Source organism: Falco rusticolus, chromosome 4 (genome assembly GCF_015220075.1).
Source record: "Falco rusticolus isolate bFalRus1 chromosome 4, bFalRus1.pri, whole genome shotgun sequence".
NCBI classification, from domain to species: Eukaryota; Metazoa; Chordata; class Aves; order Falconiformes; family Falconidae; genus Falco; species Falco rusticolus.
The window spans coordinates 76,388,746-76,410,199 of NC_051190.1; the positions used below are offsets into that span (position 1 = coordinate 76,388,746).

General features: G+C 36.2%; 1 protein-coding gene across 3 annotated transcripts in view; it reads left to right on the forward strand.

The window, feature by feature from the left end:
• VPS50 (VPS50 subunit of EARP/GARPII complex) overlaps window positions 1-21,454 on the forward strand; it is a 93,423-nt gene that overhangs the window by 24,585 nt on the left and 47,384 nt on the right. For all 3 annotated transcript variants that reach the window (XM_037383888.1, XM_037383890.1, XM_037383889.1), the window contains exons 10-15: window positions 2,452-2,494; window positions 5,487-5,585; window positions 7,150-7,290; window positions 11,856-11,991; window positions 19,953-20,050; window positions 20,811-20,905. In XM_037383888.1, coding sequence (XP_037239785.1) covers window positions 2,452-2,494; window positions 5,487-5,585; window positions 7,150-7,290; window positions 11,856-11,991; window positions 19,953-20,050; window positions 20,811-20,905 — 612 coding nt within the window. The remainder of the gene's footprint in view (window positions 1-2,451; window positions 2,495-5,486; window positions 5,586-7,149; window positions 7,291-11,855; window positions 11,992-19,952; window positions 20,051-20,810; window positions 20,906-21,454) is intronic.

Here is a 21,454-nt window from a genome sequence, read left to right on the forward strand (position 1 = left end):
GATAATAAGATGGCTCTTGTCTTTTGCATTTCGGTTGAAACGTTACTTTTGTTATGTTGCAGTGAAGTGCCTTCTGAGAATGTGCTACTTTCGATTTGTATGGATGGGGATGCAAAAAAGCCCTAACCCCTTCTAATAAGTTTTTTATGAATGAAATGGATGCCTTCAATTAAATTCTCAATTATGGTAAATGGGCTTTCATAATCATCATGTAGCCATTATGTCCAAGCACTACCTTTATAATTCTGGCTTAGAACATGCATACAGATTTATCTGGACACTGCATTTCTACATTTTCACTTCAATACTTGGACAAAGTTACTTTTCTTATGAAATTTTGTGATTGCACCTTCTTTTCCTAAATTAACATAAATGTAGACTATATCCTTGCAAACACCTCCATATATCATAGTTTGTTTGAATAAATAAACCATGAATGTCTGTATTGGTGCTTGAGCCCTCGCTTGAAGGGGTAGACAGTGCTGTCACAGGACTTAAGCTAAATAGTAGGGATAAGAAACATGTGACAATTTTACCTTGGTTGTGTTCAATATGGAACAAGATCTTTTGAATTCTTCCCCATCCTTCTGTCCCAAACCTAAAGAAATGTACGCTGTTTAGGAATGGCCCTGATCTTGGGGTATTTGCGGGGAATTGTGACATGAGGGCTCAGGTCCCTGAGCTGCCCATGCCTCCTATGTCAGCAGGTGATTGCAAGCTGAGATGTGCCTGGCATTAAGCATAGTGGAAACAAAGAACTAGTTTTCATGAGAATCTGTGCTGGTATACAGATGAAATTGGTCAAATGTAATGACCTGCAGTAATCCAGAAAAGATCTCTTGAGCCTAGGAAGTTTATCAGCCCTACATTGCAGTAGTTGAGCAAGTTCTTTATGCATGTGAGCATGTAAATTGCCCGACTAAGGTGAAAAATAATTTTTAAATTTGATTAGAAACGGTAAAGAAATGCTAGATTAGCAACAGCATGTTCGTGACATTTGTTTGAAAGGAATCATAGTCTTCTGTTTATATGGCACATGCTACCATTAGGGGCTTTGAATTTTCATAGGACTTACAGTGGTACAATTACTTAATTTGTTCGGTCTGTGCAGACACTTACCTGTGCGTTGCATCGTTTTTTTGCTAATGTCAGCAGCTTCTATATATTAGACCAGTTAATTTCCATATGTAAATCTAACTATGGTTATACACAGAGGGTGATGGGCTATGCTGTACCTAGTTCTAAAGGTGGAAAGAAGGAGCAAGGTTCTTACTGTAATGTCTTGATAGCTAAAAGAACTGGAGTAACAGGAAATGCTTATAAACTCCAGCAGGACATGTAATAATGTAAAATGGTTATGGAGGATTTTTTGTTTGAAGGCTTGTTGCATGTGGAGAAGCAATAAAGAAATACCGGCTACTTGATTAGTGTTTAATGCCAGCTCTTTCTGATGCAGTTTTTTCTATTTAAACCTTTCTTTGGAGGGTGTTGTATCCGGGTTATCTAACAGAACCAAAAAAGGAGGAGTGGTAAGTGTATCATTTAAGTGGAGAGAACTAGGTAGGGAAGCTAACCTATCTTTTGATAGTTAATGTAGGCCCCTTAGGAGAAGACTCAGAGCACAGAAGTTGTCTAAAATCAGGTATGGTGATTATTCCATGAAAACTCTGTGCTTTCCATGCTTGAAGAGAATATCCTGCCTATTTCTTAGTTGCTTCAACCCTTCCAAACAAAAAGATAGTAGTCATATTTTGTGTCTTATTTTTCTGGCTGGTGTTCTGAAATTTTTAAAGCTGAGCATTGGAAAGGAGTAGTTTTGCCTTTTTTGTCCTAAATAGTTTCCCTTATGGTAACTATTTTTTTTTTTATCTTTCTATACAAAATATAGCTCAGAGAAGTATAATTATGGTCTTGGAAAGAGTTTCCAAAGGTTTTGTAGGCTTAAGTTCTTTTTTCCTATGGTGTTTCTATAAGGGGCTCCCGAGCAACAAATAAAAGTTACTTTACCATAGTTTGCAAAGGCTTGACAGCCCTGACCTTTCTGGGTATGTTCTTCTGTAGATCACAGTGCCAAAGAAAAACATTTAGAATGCCAGTTGCTTGGGAATACCTTTGAATACTTGGCTAAATCCTAGCAGGATGGGATATTGTCTGGGCTCTCTTAACACTGTTGCGTTATAAACCCAGGATAATGTACTGCTGCAACATATATTTTAATTTGAGGTGTTAGGAATACTGCAAATGCCTGCAGTGTGAGCCTTTCTTACTACTAAGCTAGTAACAGTAGCGCGGTGATCCTAGTCTGACACAGCAGGTTAATGATTTAAGATAAATTACCATCTTGTCATTCAGTAGCAGGCAACTGTGTTTTTTTGGAAACAAGAAACTTGGTGTGAAATGTTAGTATGATCAGTAGTTTTATTTTAAACATTTTTTTTCTTTCATTAATAGTGAGTTGAATTCAAAACTGCAAGACACCTTGGAACAAATAGAGGTAAGAATTAATATGTTGATGTTTAGTATATGTCAATATTTAACCTCTAGGTACTAGAGCTTTCTAATGTAATGTTATTAGCAATTACAGAATATGTATATTTCTTTCAAATACTATCTTTGGAATGCTATTGTCATTGCTATTCATGCAGATTTTTGTGCTGCAGTCAACCTAAACACTTGTAATATGTTAACAAACTTATGAGCCCAGCTCACAAGTTTTGCTCACTTCAAGTGGTAGAGCAGTCAAATAAAATAGGCACAAAACATTTGACGTACTGGAGCAAAGGTATGCTCCCTGTATGATAAAGACACATGGTGGTTTTTAATCCATGATCTGCTGTGAATTTTTTAGACTGCTCCTAGACAGTTGTGAAAAAGTAAATTAGCAGCATGCCAGTAGGTTTGGGTAAGCTACACAAGAGATCACAGTGTCACTGGAAATTTGAGGTCCGCAAACTGGAAACTGCTGAATAGGGCCAGTAGTAAGCCGTAGGAAGTAAGACTTGAGTAGCTGGGAAAGATGCAGCTAAGATCAGTTTAAGCTGGTAGATAGTATTGCAAAGAATGTAAAGTGGTAAATGTCTTGCTGGGAACTGGTGGCAAAAAAAAGTTCATGAACAGTAGGAATTCTTTTTAACTAAATTACTAGGCAATTTTGAGCTGGAACTTGGCAAACTTTTTCTAAGAAGTCTAGTAGTGTAGATATGTATAATGTATATGTAGTGCATGTTATGCCTAGACATGTAATGCATAGCTGCAAACTGAACTTGCTGTCCCAGCAGCTCTCTATGTCTCTGGTCATGTTCTTTAGAAAGTCAGGTTAGTGCAAGTATTACACTACCTTGTTATTTAATTCCCTTAATTGTTTAACTTTGTTAAATTTCCTTCATTTATGCATTTGTACTTTCACTTTCTTGCAACCCCCCATGCCCCCTTTCACTGATATGTGGTATATTCAGAGCACGTCCGGTTCAAAAGAGCTAATGAAATGACTGTTTTCTTCTCGTTCTCACATAGGCCAGTCGTTAAACTCCTCCTTCTCTCTGTCTCCCTCCACCCCCCCATCATTCATCTTGTATTCCTATTGCTTTCATTTACTTGCCATTTTTTCCTTGTGAGTGAACATTGGTGCTCCTTAAAAGGAGACATTCATCTTTACCTCTTTCCAGTAACAACTTTGCAGAACAAATTCTACTCATACGAAAATCTGGTAAAATGTGCCATGTTGGTTGGTGAAAGCAATTCACAGCTAGCTAAATAATCATATTCAAGGGTTTTATTTATTGCTTGTGAATTTACAGAAATATCTTATTTTCCTCCTGTGAAAGTATCTTATTTTCCACTGGAAGAAGTGTAAGTCATCCTGGGCTTCATAGATTGTTCCCGTGAAATACGTGCTCTAATTAATACAGAATCTTACTCTGCTAATAAATATTTTAATGAGTTTTCTCAATAGTTGAGTGCTTCTGCTTATGTCCCTTCCTTTGTCCTGTGTTTTTTTCTTCTTTCTTGTAATTTAGGTTTTAACATCGCTTTTTTATACTATGTTACAAATAAAATGCAAGGTGGCTATAGCAGAAGGAACCATTGAAAAATGCAGAGAAAAGATTGAAGTGCTCTGTGTTTAAGAGCTCTGTTCATGGGCAGTTTGATATATCTGTTTCTGTCTTTATACAGCAGTTCTGCATGAGATAAAAGAAGGAAAAAATATTTTAAATTGGTATATGGCTGGAATTAAAATTGCTGAGTAACCTTTTAAAGAAGTTCTGAATCTTTAGGTTACTTGTCCTTTTACCATTTTGCTTAGGAAAAAATGCAGATTTTGATTATATTCCAGTCTCCCTTTTTGTGCTTAAAGAAAATATTAATCTGCTTAAAACCCCCAACAAAATAAAACATCTACCCACCACACACACGCAGACCCAACAGCAACACCACCCCCACCCCTCACCCCCCCAAATATCTAGGATTAAAATCCGTAAGTATTTTGTGGCTAATGAAGTAATGAATGAAAATTTTCCAGTGGAGTGAGTAATTAAAAGTACTTAGGTGCTAAACAACCATCTCCTGTGGTTTAGTGACTAGCAAGGAGAGGAAAGTATCTGCTAGCTGTGTATGATATCGTATGGTACTGATTTCATGTTTTCTTTTCTTGCATTTTTCACTAAAAGTAACTAGAGTTAGACTGTGTATCTCTGAAAATATTACAGTGTCTAAGTGAGAATTATGTTATTAAACTGCATGATCAAATTCTTGGAAGCTTTATTAGTTAATTGTTAAGTATTTCATCCTATTCTAGTTTTTTTATTCAATGCACATAATAGATGAACTTCATTTATTGCAGAGCTGTTCAGTATGCTCAAACATGGCAGAACACACGGCAGAACTAGTAATTGTGTGTGTGTGTGTGTGCTTTCTTTTTATTTTTCTCCGATTGTACTGATCATTGTGCTAGTATAGTACTCTCTAAATTACTTATTTCACAATGAACTTTTAAGTCAGACAATGTTGATTCCATTTAACAGATGGCAGGAGGGTTAAGAAGTTTATAATTGAATTGCTTGAGCTGAAACACCTGTGGAGTATTTTCATAATTTTTTCCCCAGTTCTAGGTTTTTTTTAGGAGTGGAAGTAGACCAAATTAGAAATCACAGCTCTCCCATAGTGGGGTGCTAGACCTTCTCAAAGTAAACATCACTTTGAATTTAACTTCAGGAAAGTAGTACATTTTTTACTGTGCTTGTTCTTGGAAATGGTGGCACTGTTTGGCTGACAGAAATTTCAGACTGAAGTACTTTAGTCTGTGAGAAGATACATTTGAATACCTCAGAATAGACAGGTAATGTACAGTCTTGGCTATTTTACAAGCATATTTATCTGATTTTTTTAAATAAACATGTTTTCCTCACTTGGTGTTGTTGAAATAATGCATTACTTGGCCTGGTTTTATTTAGTGCTTAACGCGTTTTCCCTCCCCTTAATTTATATAGGAACAATTGGACGTAGCACTCTCCAAAATATGCAAGAATTTTGATATCGGTCATTATACAAAGGTTCAGCAGGCTTACAGGCTGCTTGGAAAAACACAGGTTAGTATTCATCTTCTGAGTAAGTCTCGATGAACAGTGAGTGGTGTAACAGCGTGAAGCTTTGAGTACTGTCACAGAAAGTCATTTTCCTAACTGTCGTGGTTTAGCCCTGGCCAGCCGCTAAGCCCCACAGAGCCATTTGCTCACTCCCCCCTGGTGTGATGGGGGAGAGAACTGGAAAAGTAGAAGTGAGAAAACTCGTGGGTTGAGATAAAGACAGTTCAATAAGTAAAGCAAAAGCCGTGTGTGCAAGCAAAGCAAAACAAGGAATTCATAGGAGAGGTGCTTCAGCACTCTGATCATCTGAACCAAACAAAAGTGGGTTTTGTTACTGCGTGGTTTTGCTTGCTCTGTTCTCATGATAGTGACTTAATTTTGACTTTCTTTTTATTACTGTTGAAGTCTATATTTTGAACCTGTCCTGGAAAGAGTTCAGTTGCATCATTATTGAAGTATCTCCCGTTTTGACCTGTTCTCAATAAACGAAATTACAAGAACCTTCAATGTCTTCAGTATTTTTCATATTTTCAATTGTCATTCAGTTTTCTTTGACTAATTCAAGTTAGGACTAGCTGCAGAAGGTTATTTATTTGCAATAGGGTTGAAGCAGAATTGCTTGTTCATTTCTTATGGGGTGCTTGAGTTCTCACCTTGTCAGTAGCAAAGTGTCAAACAGCAAGTACTGAAACTGAACATTTTCAAATGTGCAGGATCGGGTAACTTCATTCTGGCATATCAAATAATTTTTTTACCAATTCTTATATAGCTTGTATACTGGTTATTAGGTTATCTTGAAACAGTGAGAGAATTCAATTTCTGAAATGGACTGATGTTATGTAGAGTTTATTAACAAAGGATCAATGGGATAACTAACTCAGGAAGCAGCCTGACCTGAAACTCAGGTGTGATTATGACATATAGTAATTAATGTTTAGTACATGTATTGATACTTGTTTTTCTGGAAAAAAGTAAGTTTTGTTAAACAAACGTCTTTTTTTATTGCAAAGAGGGCTTTTGTAAGAAATTTATTGATATGATGTGCATGCCTTTCTGTAACACTTAATCCTACTTTATATTCTTCAAGGAAGAACTCAGTTTGCCAAGTGGATGAATTGAAGACCTTGCAATTGTGATTTTAGTTTTATTAATTGCAAAGGAATTATTTTAGTTGAAAGTGTTCCCAGTAGGAAGAGTAGCACTGATCTCAACTCATTTCTTTTTGATATGTTCATCAGTGTTTGGGAGAGTAAATGAATGAATGAGTAAACTCTATAATTAAATATATACATGTAAATTTAATATTTACTAGTGGTGATGTCAAAAACCTGGTGGGTTACAGAGGGATAATGGCAAAGGAAACTGATTTTACTGGCAATACTTGAACTCTTTACCATTGTAAACATTACCACATTGTAATATTTCCAAGTCTTATGTTAGATATTTTTGAAACGAAGATTGGAGGCCATGTTTACAATCTCCTGTGTTCAGTACTGAAAAAGACTTACATTAAAAGATAGTGATGTGACAGATGGAATTTTACTATTTGTTATTCCTGTTCTTTCAGACAGCAATGGACCAGTTACATATGCACTTCACTCAAGCCATTCACAACACTGTGTTTCAAGTAGTCCTTGGATATGTGGAGCTGTGTGCAGGAAACACAGACACCAAGTTTCAGAAGTTACAGTACAAAGACCTCTGCACAGTATGTAATTCTTGCATATATGTATATTTTTTTTAATCTGAATTTTTCCATGGTTATAAGTGTACCTTATCTAAGTAGGGACTCAGTTATTAAAATAACCCTGCAGCTACTATAGTTTCTTAATACAACTCATAGGCTAATTGAGAGATTAGTTATTCACAACTTGGTGCTGATTTTAATTGTGCCAATTCTTAGTACTTTGGAGTTAGTGTACAGATCATCTAAATAATCTAAATACATGTAAAGAAGGAAATTGTAGGATAAAACCAGGAGACCAACATTTCAAAACTCCCACGTTGTCAGTATAATACGCTAGTTACTGGAATCACTATTAGCTTTCATTGAACTTCATTCCAGTGCATTTAAGTAGTATTCACATTATCTACTACTGCATTTCAATAAGGATTCTTGTAAAGATACTAACTTAATTGGAGTCTTCCCATTACTCCTAACTTTGTGTCAGATTCAGTGCGCTTTTGGTCTCAAGATAAGGGGCAGCTGTAGCTGTAATATTGAGATGCAAAAGCCTGATGATGGGCAGATCATGGACTGGGAATAACCATGTATTTTCCTCTGGTATAAATCTTAGATTCAGTTTCTTGCATGTATATATTTTGTTTAATTTTTTACAAATGTATAATTTAAAAATTAGAATTAATTACTGTATTCTGAGTAGTATTTTTAGTTCACTCTTTTTAATTCTTTCACTTGTAATTTACTGTTGCACCCAAAATTTTTTGTAAAACTTTGGCGGTGGGGAGGAAGAGTGTGAGATATTTTAGGTGGTTCTAACATTGATTTAAAACTTGAAATTATGTTTTTATCTTGAATGTTCATCAGAATGTTTGTTTCAGTCACAGGCTAAGCCCGCAACATACTTCATCAACTCAAGGACACACCCTATCAGTTGCAATCGATGAAATCAAAGTATAGTGACAAGGAGATTAAAGTTCATATTCTGATCCATTTTCTGCTCTTTCACTTCTCAAATCTCTTGGGATTGTGTAGCTTCAACTAGTAAACAACACATCTGCTTTGAAAACCTTTTCATTTGAAGGAAGTGCCCCTTTGACTTAAAAGGTTTACGTAAAATAAGAGCCTTCATATGAGTGAAAGTAGATTATGGCAAATTAATTTATTGGGAGAAATTGACAGAAGTATTAATGAACAGAATGAGTAAGGTTCCAGATGGGTGGTTTTTGTACTTCACTGAAATGGATTCTAGTTGAAGAAAGCCAGTAAACCCTAATTTCTGTTCCCTGGACTGCAACCCTATCATATTTCTGATTTAAGTCTTCAGAGGGTGGTTTTGTTTTCACTTCTTAGTTTCTAATGCACTTTTCTGAGCTTTATAATCCTGTATGCTCTTCAGTTCATTTCTCATTCTGTGCTAGTGTTTATGATACGAAGCCCATTTATTTACACCCACAAACTACTACTGCTCCCTCTGACATCTTCTAAAGTGCAGTTGTGTGCTGGTGTTGATCCTTACCCTTTACAGTGCAGCAGGATCTTTCAGATCACTGGAAATACCGCATTTTGTAACACAAAGAGAGAGTGGCTTTGCATGGTTGCAAAATAATTACCTCATCATTTCTGTTTGGTTTTCCTTCTGCAAAACTCTCATGAGATGCTTCTTAGTTATGTGAATCTGTCAGTCTGTATAAAGGGAGGTACTCAAACTTTGTGACTGTAATGTACTATGAATACTGCTGTAATTTACTGATGTTTTTCATTTTTCATTACTTTCTTAGTAACAGTTAGGTGTTTACGGACAGGCTGCAGAAGGGAAATTTTGGTCTCTTGTTACAAACCAGGCTGTTCAGTGTTTGTTGTTACCTGTTGCAGTGCAGTTGTGAAATCAGAGCACTGAATAAGCTGGATTATCATAGCAATTCCATTTCTACCTTCCTGTGGAAAAAATACCAAGAGATTTTCATCTCTTGTGTTCAGTTGTCAGGGAATAAATTGTTTAAGACTAAAATACGAGCCTTCTTTCTCTGTGTCTAGTTCCAGTGAGAACCCTCTTCAGTCTGTCTACACTGTTAAGCCAGGAAGCTCTTAATGTATGAGTACTTACGGAGTACTTGCTCTAGTTAAACAATGGAAGTTATATGAAATTAGCTTTCCTTTTGGGGCACATTTCTTGTTGTGTGTTTCTAAAAATCTTTCTAAATGAATTCTTTTAGCTCATTTCCACTTATATGGGTAGTAGGGCACTATAGTGTTATTTTGTTTTGATTTTTTTGTTTGTTTTCTGGAAAAGATACTGGATTTTATGATGATGTGGGTTTTTAAAAAAGTGGTATTGTTTTCAGTAAGTCTTAGGCATATATGTAAATTCTGTGCCTGTGCACTCTGAGTCACTGTTCCCTTGTTCAGCATTTATTTTCATAGCAATAAGCCATGCTGTAACTCTTACATCCTTTCTCCTCTTAAATACTACTGGAGCAGGGGAGAGTTCAGCTGCTTAATCATCAAGTTTTGATTTTTTTCTATTCTAGCATAAGTTCAAAGAAATTCAGTTGTTTATTTCCTTAGCCTAAATGGAATTATCTTGGTATTTAGTAAGTGATCCTATCTTCCTGGCCACCTGGAAACCAGTATGTCTTCCAAGTATAGTGATCTGCACAGCCAAAGTTTAGATTTTATAGCTACTAAAAGCCCTGAAATACAGTACAAGTAACCTTGCCTGGTGACTTGGCAGAGAAAATTGTGAAACAGTTGTTGAAATGGCATCACAACTTATTGTTTAAATGATAAACTTATTACTCTATTTTGTTCCATTGTTAGCAAAGGTCTGTAGTATCTGAGATTAAAGTGTTTCAATAATGCAGTCACTAATGTATGTCAACACTTCAACTAAAGGATGTTTTAGAAAAAAAAAAAAGTGTTGTTACTTTTTTTTATGCACCAAGAAGTTGACTTTCTCTTTTTTTGATGTTTATGTGTCCAGGATGCCTAATTTATATCCTTGAGGCATCTCTGGTTTGATAGGGAACAGAATCAAAACATTCATTTAAAAAAGCCCAAACAAACCAGAAAGACATAACGATTAATATGAGGCCTCCAGGTACTTTTGCTAGTGACATCTATTGCTGAAGAACAGTTTTTGTGAGTCCTTCCTCATAAGCAGAGTATAGGAGAATATGGCTTGGGCATTATGTGCTACTGCCAGGAACATTATTTAAGCTTAGGAAGCAAGTGAACATGATTAAGTAGAAAATAAAGGTAGGGAGTTTATATATATATTTTTTTTTTACCTGAAAGTTGAAAAATAGGAGGGGTGTAAGTGATGCATCTGTATTTGTGAAAAAATCTATCCAGTCTAATGTTTATTCTCTGACAAATATAATACTCAAGCTGATAAAAGTTTTGTTGCAGTTCATTGCTCAGGAAGGACACTCAGGGTTTAGAAAGCCACAGTTACATCGATGGATGAGGGTGAAGTTCAGAGGGAATTAATTGCTTTGGTAAAGGGTTTGCTCTATGTAGAGTCCCTGGTTATTATTTTGGTAGTTATGTTGACATCACTGTTGCAGGAGCTGTTACTATTTTTGAAAAGTTTTGTTGTAACTGTAATGCCAAAACTTTTGAATCGTCATGCATATGCATTTTTGGGTTAGTAGGCAGTACCCACATGGTAAAAGCTAATTAGCCTTGTGGAAGTCAACTGTGGACACTGAAGCAGCAATGAGAAAGTTTAAACTGTTGTCTACAACATTGTAAGTTTGAAGAATTAATTTTCAGACTTCTCTGAGAATGTTTAAATAATAATGGAATTGAAATCACATTTGTGCAGCTGGACTTTGCCCTTGTTTGTAAGCTGTGAGACTGTACTTCTTCACAGCAAGTGAGATAGGGGTGACTTGCCATGGCCACTCAGAGAAGCAGTATATTTTAGTCTTTTCTTTACCAATCAAGACCCCTTCTCGAGTTCATCCCTTTACCTGACAGTCTCATCTTAGATATTTCTACTGGATATCTATCTCTCTGATAAAATTGGTATTCTTCACCTAATGAATATTTAAAATCACAATTGGCTCTTTGGAGCAGGGTGGATTGGGGTGGTAGGACAGCTGCCATCTAAGTTGGTTTGTTTGTTTTTAAACTGCTTCTTTATACAGCATTCAATCCAATGGGGCACCAGCCAGGACTGTTTCTATGTGCTGCTGAAGGACAAGTATCTCTATCATTGAACTGACACAGTGTCTGCATGTCACAGGGGTGGCTGCATCCCTCTTTAAGTGAGATGTACTGACCGTTAGACTGTATGGCTTGACTTCTGTGCCTGCCTTGCTGTTCCATAAATGTAAAAGCTGGATAACATATGGGCCAATTGGTGGGCGGGGGCATTTACAAATGACCTTTGCACTTCTAGACAGTGTTTGATTAGTTGACTAAAGTCAGGCATCTGTCGGCTCTCAAATACTTTTGAAAAGGAAACTGATGGATGTCAGGCACCTCAGCAGTATGAACATGGATATTTTTGTATGGTTTGTTTTGCCTCTGCAAAAAATGAACACGATTGTTAAGTTTCACAATATGATTTTGTTTTTCTGTAGCATATTACATCAGACAGCTACATTCCATGCCTTGCTGATCTTTGCAAAGCCCTCTGGGAAGTCATGCTCAGTTACTACCGGACAATGCAGTGGCATGAGAATCATGACCAAGATGAGGCAGCAGCTGTGTCTTCTGGTAAGAAATTCTTCTGGAAACAAAACTTCTGATATTTGGAGATAACTTTTCTTGTGCTTAAGCTGTTAATTTGTGTGTCAATACCTCTGTGGTCTTGACCCAGTGCCTTCAGCATTGTTGCTTATAGCCTGCAGTAAGGACTTGAAGTACTCACTGGATTTTTGTAGTCTTCAGTATAGGGTTCATTTTTTAATTAATATGTGTATGTGCCATTAATACAGATATAAGCGATATTATTTTAAACAGTGCTTATTGCTGGGTTGGAAGTCAGCTATGGTAGATGACTACAAAATCTGAGGATTTTTCCTTGTAATATAGGACCAGCGTGAAATTTCAGAATTTTTGATCAATGTTGAAATTTTCACTGCAGATTAAGTTTAGTAGATTGGGATACTGGGTTGTGTACTAGGAAAGGTGACTGAAACAATAGGGAATGAATCTGTTGTAGATCTGTCGTCGTGATTTTCAGGAAATCCAGTTTCCTGAATGTTGTGTGTCATCTCCACTAGTGACTCCATCATAAGATACAGTCACATTTTTCTTGATACCCTTAAAGGAAAAGGCAAACATTTAAGGTACAATTTTGATTTTCATTTATTGTTGTTCCAGTTTGTGTTTTTAGGACAGAAGCACAAAACCTTTGTCTGTTGTCTGAGTCCTCCTAAGTACATTTTGATGGACATATTCTAAATCAATATAAAATGTCTGAAGACGTACTTTATTTCCTCACTAACCCAAGATACTTGTGTTTGGCAGAGCGTGAAATTTACAATATTAAGATACAGCAAAACTCCTGTTCATTTGAATCAGATAGGTTTGCTGTTTTCTTTCTGAACAAGAGGCTTCTGTCAAGGGACAAGGGCTGTAGGGTTGCTGCTAGAAGTTATTCCTCCTTGCCTGATTTGCATAAAACTTCTAACCTTTATGTTACATTATAAGAAGAAAGGGGAAAAAATTGGAAATAGAAGTAAATAACACATCTTGGAACACTGTGCTTCCTACACTTTATTTGAAATCCAACATTTCTTTCAAACATCAGATATATTATAGATTTTAAGTCTTAAAAAGAATGAAATTTATGATAATTACCATTGTCTTACTACTTTAAATTAAAAAAAATAATGAAAATACTTTCTTCAGAGTGTCCTTCCCATTTTGTGTGGAATCTTAAAAAAAAGATTAGAAAAATGTGGATTTGTTGAAACAGTTATTTCAGATGAGAGTTTTTATAAGTATATTTGAATTAAAATTAAGTGTTCAAATATTTAATTTTGAGATGCACTGTGTGAAGAAAGATTCTGAAGTTTTGAGTGAATTGCCCGTTCTTAATAATATTTATTTTTACATATAAAATAACTTCAGATAATTACATTTCCTTCTTTTGTTTTCATTTTGTTGTGATGTTTGCATGTGTAAAATGAAGCAGGTATCATAATGAGTTTATTGCATGGAAGCATTATCACAGTAGACTGCTTGCTCAGCTCCAGATGTAATTTTAAAAATAGTTCCCCTTAGCATGTTTACTTGTGATATTCTAAAGAAAGAAATAATTTGCACTGCAAAACTTTCTAAAGGAGCCATTAAACCTAATAAAGTGGTATATTCAGTCACATGAGTGTTTTTAAATGCATTACTTTTTAAATACGTGCCAGAGTGTTTTGGTATGTTTACTACTAATCCACTAAATCTTCTGTCAGTCAGTGTTTAAGTTTATGGAGACGTGGCTTAGCTGTAGTGTACACAACTAAAATATATTTAAGCTACTGAATCACTTTTTAAAATACCTAAGCAGCGATAAAGCACACAAAAGGGAATTTCACAAGTATAATTTGATATCAGAGGGACTATAAATATTTACCAAATGTCTGTCTTTTTCTCAAAGTCTGGCTCATGCTGTAGTAATTATTAAACCTATGCATGGAAGTCTCATTCGGTGTTTAATGATTTAATAGCTGTGATATGTGCTAAAGCCAAAGAGTGAAATTCCTGTAGAATTGGTGGGTATGTCAGAAGGAATCATGGAGGCAGTTCAGGAGATAATGCTGAAATTGTGCCCTCAATTAAACCCCACAGACTGGAACAGTAAAAGGAGCGGTCTTAACTGTTGTACATGTATCTGGCTTTTATCATTTTGAGAACACAAGGCTGTCCCAGTATTTTTCTCTCATTGTGCCGGTTAATGTCAGCAGTCTTATGAAGTACCTTAACTAGGTCAAGGGACTCTGATCTGAGGGCACAAATGCAGCTGTAGAAGTGAGAAGCTGGATTTAGAAGATATAGCTCTTTCTGTTTTAATAGCGAAGCTTATCCAAAAGAGTAAAAGTCCTACATGGATTATGGGTAGGAGTCTGCACTTCGTCTAGATTGTATGTCACGTAATTGTGATTATTAATGCCTGTTACAGATGTTAAAATGTACTTTACATAGCTTGTAAATAATTGTCCTGCATTTCTGAGAGGTGTGTCTGCTTTATACTGTTAAATGTTCTGCTTATTTATGTTCTGAACATTAGCCTAGTTTGAGATTGAAGAGCAAAATGGAATAGGAAATGCTTTCACAACAGGATTTTGTTGTTTGTTTGTTTATAATGTTTATAGGAGAGACTCTTGGAGATTGAGGCTTCCCGCCCCCCCCCCCCCCCCCCCCCCCCGCCCCCGAACTGAATTCAGAATTTGCAGTTGTTCTTTCAGTTATAGTGGACTGGTGTTTGGGGATTACTTTTAAAAAAAATTAATTACACACACACATACACCGCTTATTTTGAATAAACTACATGCAAATAGATAATTATCTCTAGATAAAAACAATCCTAAAATTTTTTAAAGCATAAGACTTACTTTAGTACCTTTCATGAAATAGGAACTACTGAGGTATAGGTTACTGAAGTGTTATAACAGAGTAGCAGTAAATCATGGTGAAATACATTATATTGATAGTTTTATAAATTATCAATAACAACACTTAAGTAATTGCCCTAATGTGCTTTTGGAAAGATAGAATTAAGTGTTCATATGTACGACTTGTTCAATCATACTGAAAATTAGCGAGCTATAAGTATCAACTTCATAGCATGAAATGAGTTCTATGTCACATTTAATGAACTGCTACTTATTCTGTGATTTTGTTGTTAGCATAGGAAACAGCAAAGTGCTGTGATAAAGGTTTTAATTCCTGGAATTAAACTGCTTACTGAAAAACTTTCCATTGCAGTGTTGGTCATGGTCAAAGCTTTGTTTGTGTTTGTAGTATAGAATCAAAAAATGAGATTTAAGGGGACCTGTGCAGGTCGTTTTGTCTTCCCTGCTCAAAGCAAAGCGAACTTTGAACTTGCATTGTTTTGTGCAAGACACTGTCTGGTTCAGCTGGATTTTAATATATGATAAAGTTTACTGTGACACTGATGTAATTCACATGTACTCCCAAGACACTAGTTTAACAGAAAAACTGAAACTGAGCCATAAAATGAGCACTATAGCATTTAAACTCCTGATTTCACAAGTGTAGTCCTAACAGTAAAAGTTAGTAACACTGTAATAACTGTAATAGATTCACCGAAAAGCAAGGATAAGATTATTTAAGATGTAAATTTAATTCCAACAATTTTAATTTCTAAAAAATTCCATTTATCATATTGCGTAAATTCTGTGCAAGACCTGCTTGGTATTCAAAAAATGAAGCTAGAAGACAGTGATATGATTGATTTCTTTCTTTTTTTCCTTCTCTGCCTAGTAAGAATTAAACAAAAACCTCTTCTTATGAATGAAGGCTGCCTTTACAAATTTTTGAGAAATAATGAGAAACCTGAAAATTGCTGTATTTAAATCAAGCATCTAGAAGAATAACTCCTGGATGCTTCTAATTCTTATTTTTATGTGAAATCATGAATATTTATGTATTCTGCTACTTGTTCCAAATTCTTCAAAGCAAGAAGTGTAAATGCTTGTGGACCTTTGTCCAATCCTTGATTTTCAAGCAAATTATCCTAAATTCATATGTTTGCATGTGCGAAATTAGCTGCAGTACAGTCCATTAAAAGACTGGAAACAGTCTTAGCATGACTGGCCATAAACTGGGAGCACTAGGAGATTGCCGGAGGGTATATTGCATGGATTTTTATTGAACAATAGCATCTATATGACTCTGTCTAACCAATCCTTCATAGATGGCAGTTTGTGAGGACAAGGACTATGGTCTTACTCTTGAGAACAGGTCAAAGGTACTGACTGGTTTAGGCTTGGCTTACCTCTGCAGAAGCATAGAAGAGTTGTAGAAACTTCTGAGGAGCGTGTTGTGACTAAGATAGCTGGTTTTGTTTACTCATATAGTCAGAGAAAGGATAAATCTGCTTAGAGTTTCTCTAGTTGGGTTATTCTTTCTGTTTATATTTTGTTTAATCTTCCATGATAAATCACTTTTGAAAATGCACTTGTCAGAGTTACTGCTTTCAGAAGAGGAGAATATTTAGGTATAGTTACTAATTTAAAATTTACGTATACAGTGGCAAATACTTATTTTATGATTTTTCTTTCATAAAGAAAATTTTCTTTGAGTGCCCTGCAACAGTAGATATACTATGGAATTGTGTTTGAGTCCTGTTCTCACATCAAGCAGCCTTTTATCTTCTCATTTTGAGTAATAAGGGTAAATTCTCAGTCAACCTGCAAAAGCAGTCTCAATGACTTTAAACAGGAAAGAGTTGAACATAGTTTTGAAGGCTTGGAAGAAATTAGTATCTATCCCTAATATAGGCCAAAATTATAGAATGTATTTTATTATGTTTTTAATTGTGAGGAGGAGTTGTTTAATTGAACGTAGCAGAGCTTTTATATTCTGGCTGGTTCTGTATTCTAGAGGTCCAGCCTTGTGAGCAGGCTAATTTTAACTCAACTGGCTTGAAGATTCTCCTTGGTAGCGTTCATGGATTCACTATCATAATCCCTAGCTTGCACATGAAGCTCCCTCGGTGTTTGATAAAGTTCATAGTTAATAACGTGTCCAGACAAACCGAATATCTCCACTTGAAAGAAATTAAGCAAGGCCAGCGTCCTTCTCAGTAACCATATTCCCCACATTTGCTTAATTTAAATGGAGCTACAGGTGTTGGAGGGTTCATATTTTTGTTGCTTCTAATTGTGCTTATATAAACATCCATATAATAGGTCATAGATTATATATATATATTTAGAATTTTTAAAATTTTGTTTGCATGTGAAATGCAAATAGTTCTCGTTCTGAGAAACATTCTGGAGAAGTTCAAAGCAGAGAACAGGTGATTGATGGGGAGAAGGAAGATGCATATCATGCTTTTCTACTTACAAGAGAGTCTGGCTTAGGACTGGGAGTATGAGGCACTGGTAAGTGTAAGTGCTATTTAGGATTAGTGATTGTTACAGGAGAAAACTGCTCGCTTGACAGTGAGCACTGGATGATGTGAAGTAAATACGGTCACAACATGTTCAAACGATGCTGTGCTCTTTCATAATTTGGTTTAATAGAGTAATCAGTATCTGATACCCGTCATAACCATTCTTGTTCAGTGAGTGACTCTTTCCTTCCTTCTCTTAAATATGCAATAGGCCGGACAGCACTGTGGAGGTCTGTTCTGCACACATCTGAAAAGGCTGATTAAAGTCTTGTATCTGGTTTCCTATTCCTTACTGGGCTCTTAAGTCAGGTGCTCATGGTATTTACACAATATTCATCTGCAAGGTCTGGATTCAGGGCAAGGCTTGACATGGAAAGAGCACTTATGTTATTGACAAAAAATTTCTTAGCGCTAGCAGGTGGAGGGCAGACATAGGTTCTTTATGGTTCTGGACTCTTCTTCAGTAGACAGCAAAATTAGATATGAAAAATTGGTACTCTTTCTGAGGAAAGTGAAATTAAGCCAGGAGGCTTTTCAGAAAAAAACTATGAAGCCTAGTAATGAAGAACTGCAAAGGTCAGTCAGGATTAGCTCTTACTGTGGTCCTGGTAGCATGTTACCATCTAAGGAACACTATTGTGACAGGGATTTAGTATGCAGGTGGCATTTTTGTCCTTGCTAGTTTTGAATGACCATGTAAAATCTTGCCCCTGCATTGAGATCAGCTCATGAATGAGAAGCTGCTGGAGCTGCACCTGAGCTGTCTGGCAGTGTGACAGTTTAACAGCTGAGCGTGCTTCACAGCTTTAGTGCTGTGTCTCTGCGTGGAAGCTGCGTGTAATCTCACTGAGGCAGTTCGGTCCATAGCCTTGGGTTGCTTCCGAATTCCTTGTTGATGCTGGAAAGGAATTGTTTTTCCAAATGATGTGTTCCACAAGTTAGGGCTGACCAAGGCACTACTGGCAGTCACATGAGCTGTTAAACATTCTGCTCTTTCCTTTACCTGCATGTCTGCATTGTAGCAGTGATGTATCTGCCCGGTCACAAAGTCCAACAGGTTGTGAAAATGGCCTCATCATCTTTCAGGAATGTAATCTAAGGCAAGAACATTAGACATGCCCTAGTCTGTTAGACATGTCTGTTTTCTCTCCAAGTAGATCTGAATTGTAGGGACTGTCTTTTCCACTTCCATTTGTTCATTTAGTTAGTTAGTTAGTTAGTTTTCTCGGGATCACTCTCTGGGTTCCTGTTGGATCTGGGCTTTATGCTGCCTGTTCCTGTGACTCCGGGCAGCAGGGAGGAGACTTCCTGATGTGGGCAAAACAGTAGCTTGGGACTTGGTGGAGATTTTTGAGAGTATGCGCTGGGATCAGGAGTAAGGGAAAGAAATGGTTTTGAGTTGGGAGCCTGTGCATGAAGGTAGAGAGTTGAGACCAGCTGGGCCAGGAACATGAGTGCATAGTCTTCTCAAGTGCTGAAAACTAGCTGGAGGATGCAGAAGAGATGGAAAGACAGGTCTGAGCTGCATGGCAATGCTAGGGGTATACAGACAATTCTGTGTTTGCAGCCTTTTGAATGATGGGATGGAAGGGGGGCTGTACACTTTGTAATATTCCAGTGTAATATTTTTTGTATATTTTTACCTTTTATGTCAAATCACTAAATGGTTTGGTCTTAAAGGATAGGCATAATTTTTTTCCTTGTTGGGATCAGCAGTTTTCTTATCATGGGTAAGGTTGTATGTATAGTCTGGCTAAGAGAGAGCTTTCCTGTGGTGAGTTATAGGCTGTGAAGTAAACTGCATGACACTGCCATGATGGACTGCAAGCATAACCACAACTGTATGCTCACAAACTACATATGAAATACTACCTTTTATCTTTTAAAATGGAAATAAAATATATTTCCTCCATGGGGAGAGAGAACACCTCATACAGGAGAAGTTTAGCATGTATGACAAGTACTTTTTTGGAAAGTGAGCCAGTACTGTGGGAATGAAAGTTTTAGAATCAAATAAAACAATTTTGGAAAAATGAAAAACATCTGATTATATGATTGACATTCTCATGCATAAGCATAGATTAACATGACTAACATAGCAACATAAATATAAGGAAGAAAAAGAAAAAACATGCTATATTGTTTGCATAGTTCATGGGAAAAATTTCAGTAGTTTTCCTCAAGAGCTGCAGACAGAATTTATTGGGGCAGAAAGTTAAAAATCTTGCTTCTGAAATTTTTAAGTTCATCTTGGAGAATCCTGTAGAAGATAAGCAGTGCTAACTTCAGCATTCAACTTTATCTTTTGTATTTGAAATACCAGTATCTGTTACTCTCATCTGTTGAGGTTTTTTTTTTTTTGAGTGAGGTATCTTGTTTACATAAAAGTAATAAAGCACATATAACTATTATACACTAATGCAGAGCAGGAAAGCTTTTGATTAATTTCCTTTCAAAAGTTTAGACCAATGGAGCTCTCCTGGAGTTTGCATAGTGGATAATATGATAATGACTAAGGCAGAAGTTTCGTTACAGGTAGAAAACTAAGATACATTTCAAGGCTTTTGCAAATATCTACAATACCTTTCACCATCAGTTTCAGATGGCAGCAATGTGATCGGAACTGAAGAGAATAGTTTTGACCGCAACTATGTAAAAAAGAAATTGGAACATGGACTTTCACGAATATGGCAGGTATGGTTTTTCTTTCTTTTTTTCCTAAATATTTATCTTACACACAACATTACCATCCCAGTATTAATTACAATTATATTTATACTGATCCTCTTTGAGAAATCTCTCCAGGGATTTTGTTTTAAAGTGATTTGTTTTGAGCTAAATATATCAAAACCATGGAAACAAAATGGCTGTGATTCAGTCGCTACTTGGTGGTTATGCTTAAAAACTCAGGAGAGATACCAAAATATAGAAACAAGACTTTCAGCCTGATTCTGCTTTTCCCAACCTGTGTGCTGTCCCACAAGCTATTTTCTTCTCATGTTCTTTTTTCTGTTAGCACAGTCATACTGCTTTATGTTTCTGGTATAAACATAGCTATGGAGAACCTGAAGTCTTGCAAACCTGCCTGGTTTCACAGTATTCCTGGTCTGACTGCTGGATCAGTTTGATGTGCAGTGAGACCCCAAATGTATGATGAAAAAGCAGTAAACCTTTTACATGGCTGAATTGTAATCCAGAGCTCTGTTTTTGGAGTGACAATAAAGCATCTAGGATTGACCTTGTCTTACAGAATGTTAAAGAAACTGATTGTAATATTATTATAGAAGGTCAGTGAGAAATCATTCACGTTACAGAAAGTGGAGTTCTACTCTAAATCTCAAAAAGAAGTAATAAGTGTAAACAAACTAAGAAGTGCTAATGAACCAGGTAGCTGAGCCTTCACCTTTTTGCCCCTAGTGTATTAAGTATGTAAAAACTCATTTGTGTTTTGTAGGATGTTCAACTGAAAGTGAAAACATATCTTCTGGGAACAGATCTGTCTAACTTCAAATATGATGACTTCATATTTGTACTTGATGTTATCAGCAGGTATACCGATATATGGTCATAAGATCACTTAATAGATGTGCACAAACTTGAGCTCTGATAAGACAGCACAGTTGCTTAAGACTGATGTTTACATCCTGAGGCCAACCTTGTTCATATCTACTGATAGTTTGAAGAACACTTCTTTATGTGGGAGTTTATGAGGATGTATTTGGAAGAGGTAGCATAAATTGCTTTGCTGCTCAAGTTGCACTTAAGTGCTATATGATTTCAGTGTTGTCCACCTTTAAGGTTTCAGATGTGCAGATCTGACAATTTTGATGTTTCTAAAAGCTTTTAAAGGCACTTTTTGTCAAGAGCAGTAAAATCCTGTGCTACTGCTAACCTGTACAGTATTATATCCTTCTGTTTTCATAATAAAATGATGGATTCAGGCTAAGCTGTACAACTTGCCCTGATGAGATCTCAAAAAGCCATTTATTTTGCTTATGATTCTTTTTCTCTATGTGTATGGGACACTGTGATAGGAATTGGAGGAAAGAAACTTGGACTTTTGTGGAGTGAGTGAAGTGTTTGCAATGGAGATACATG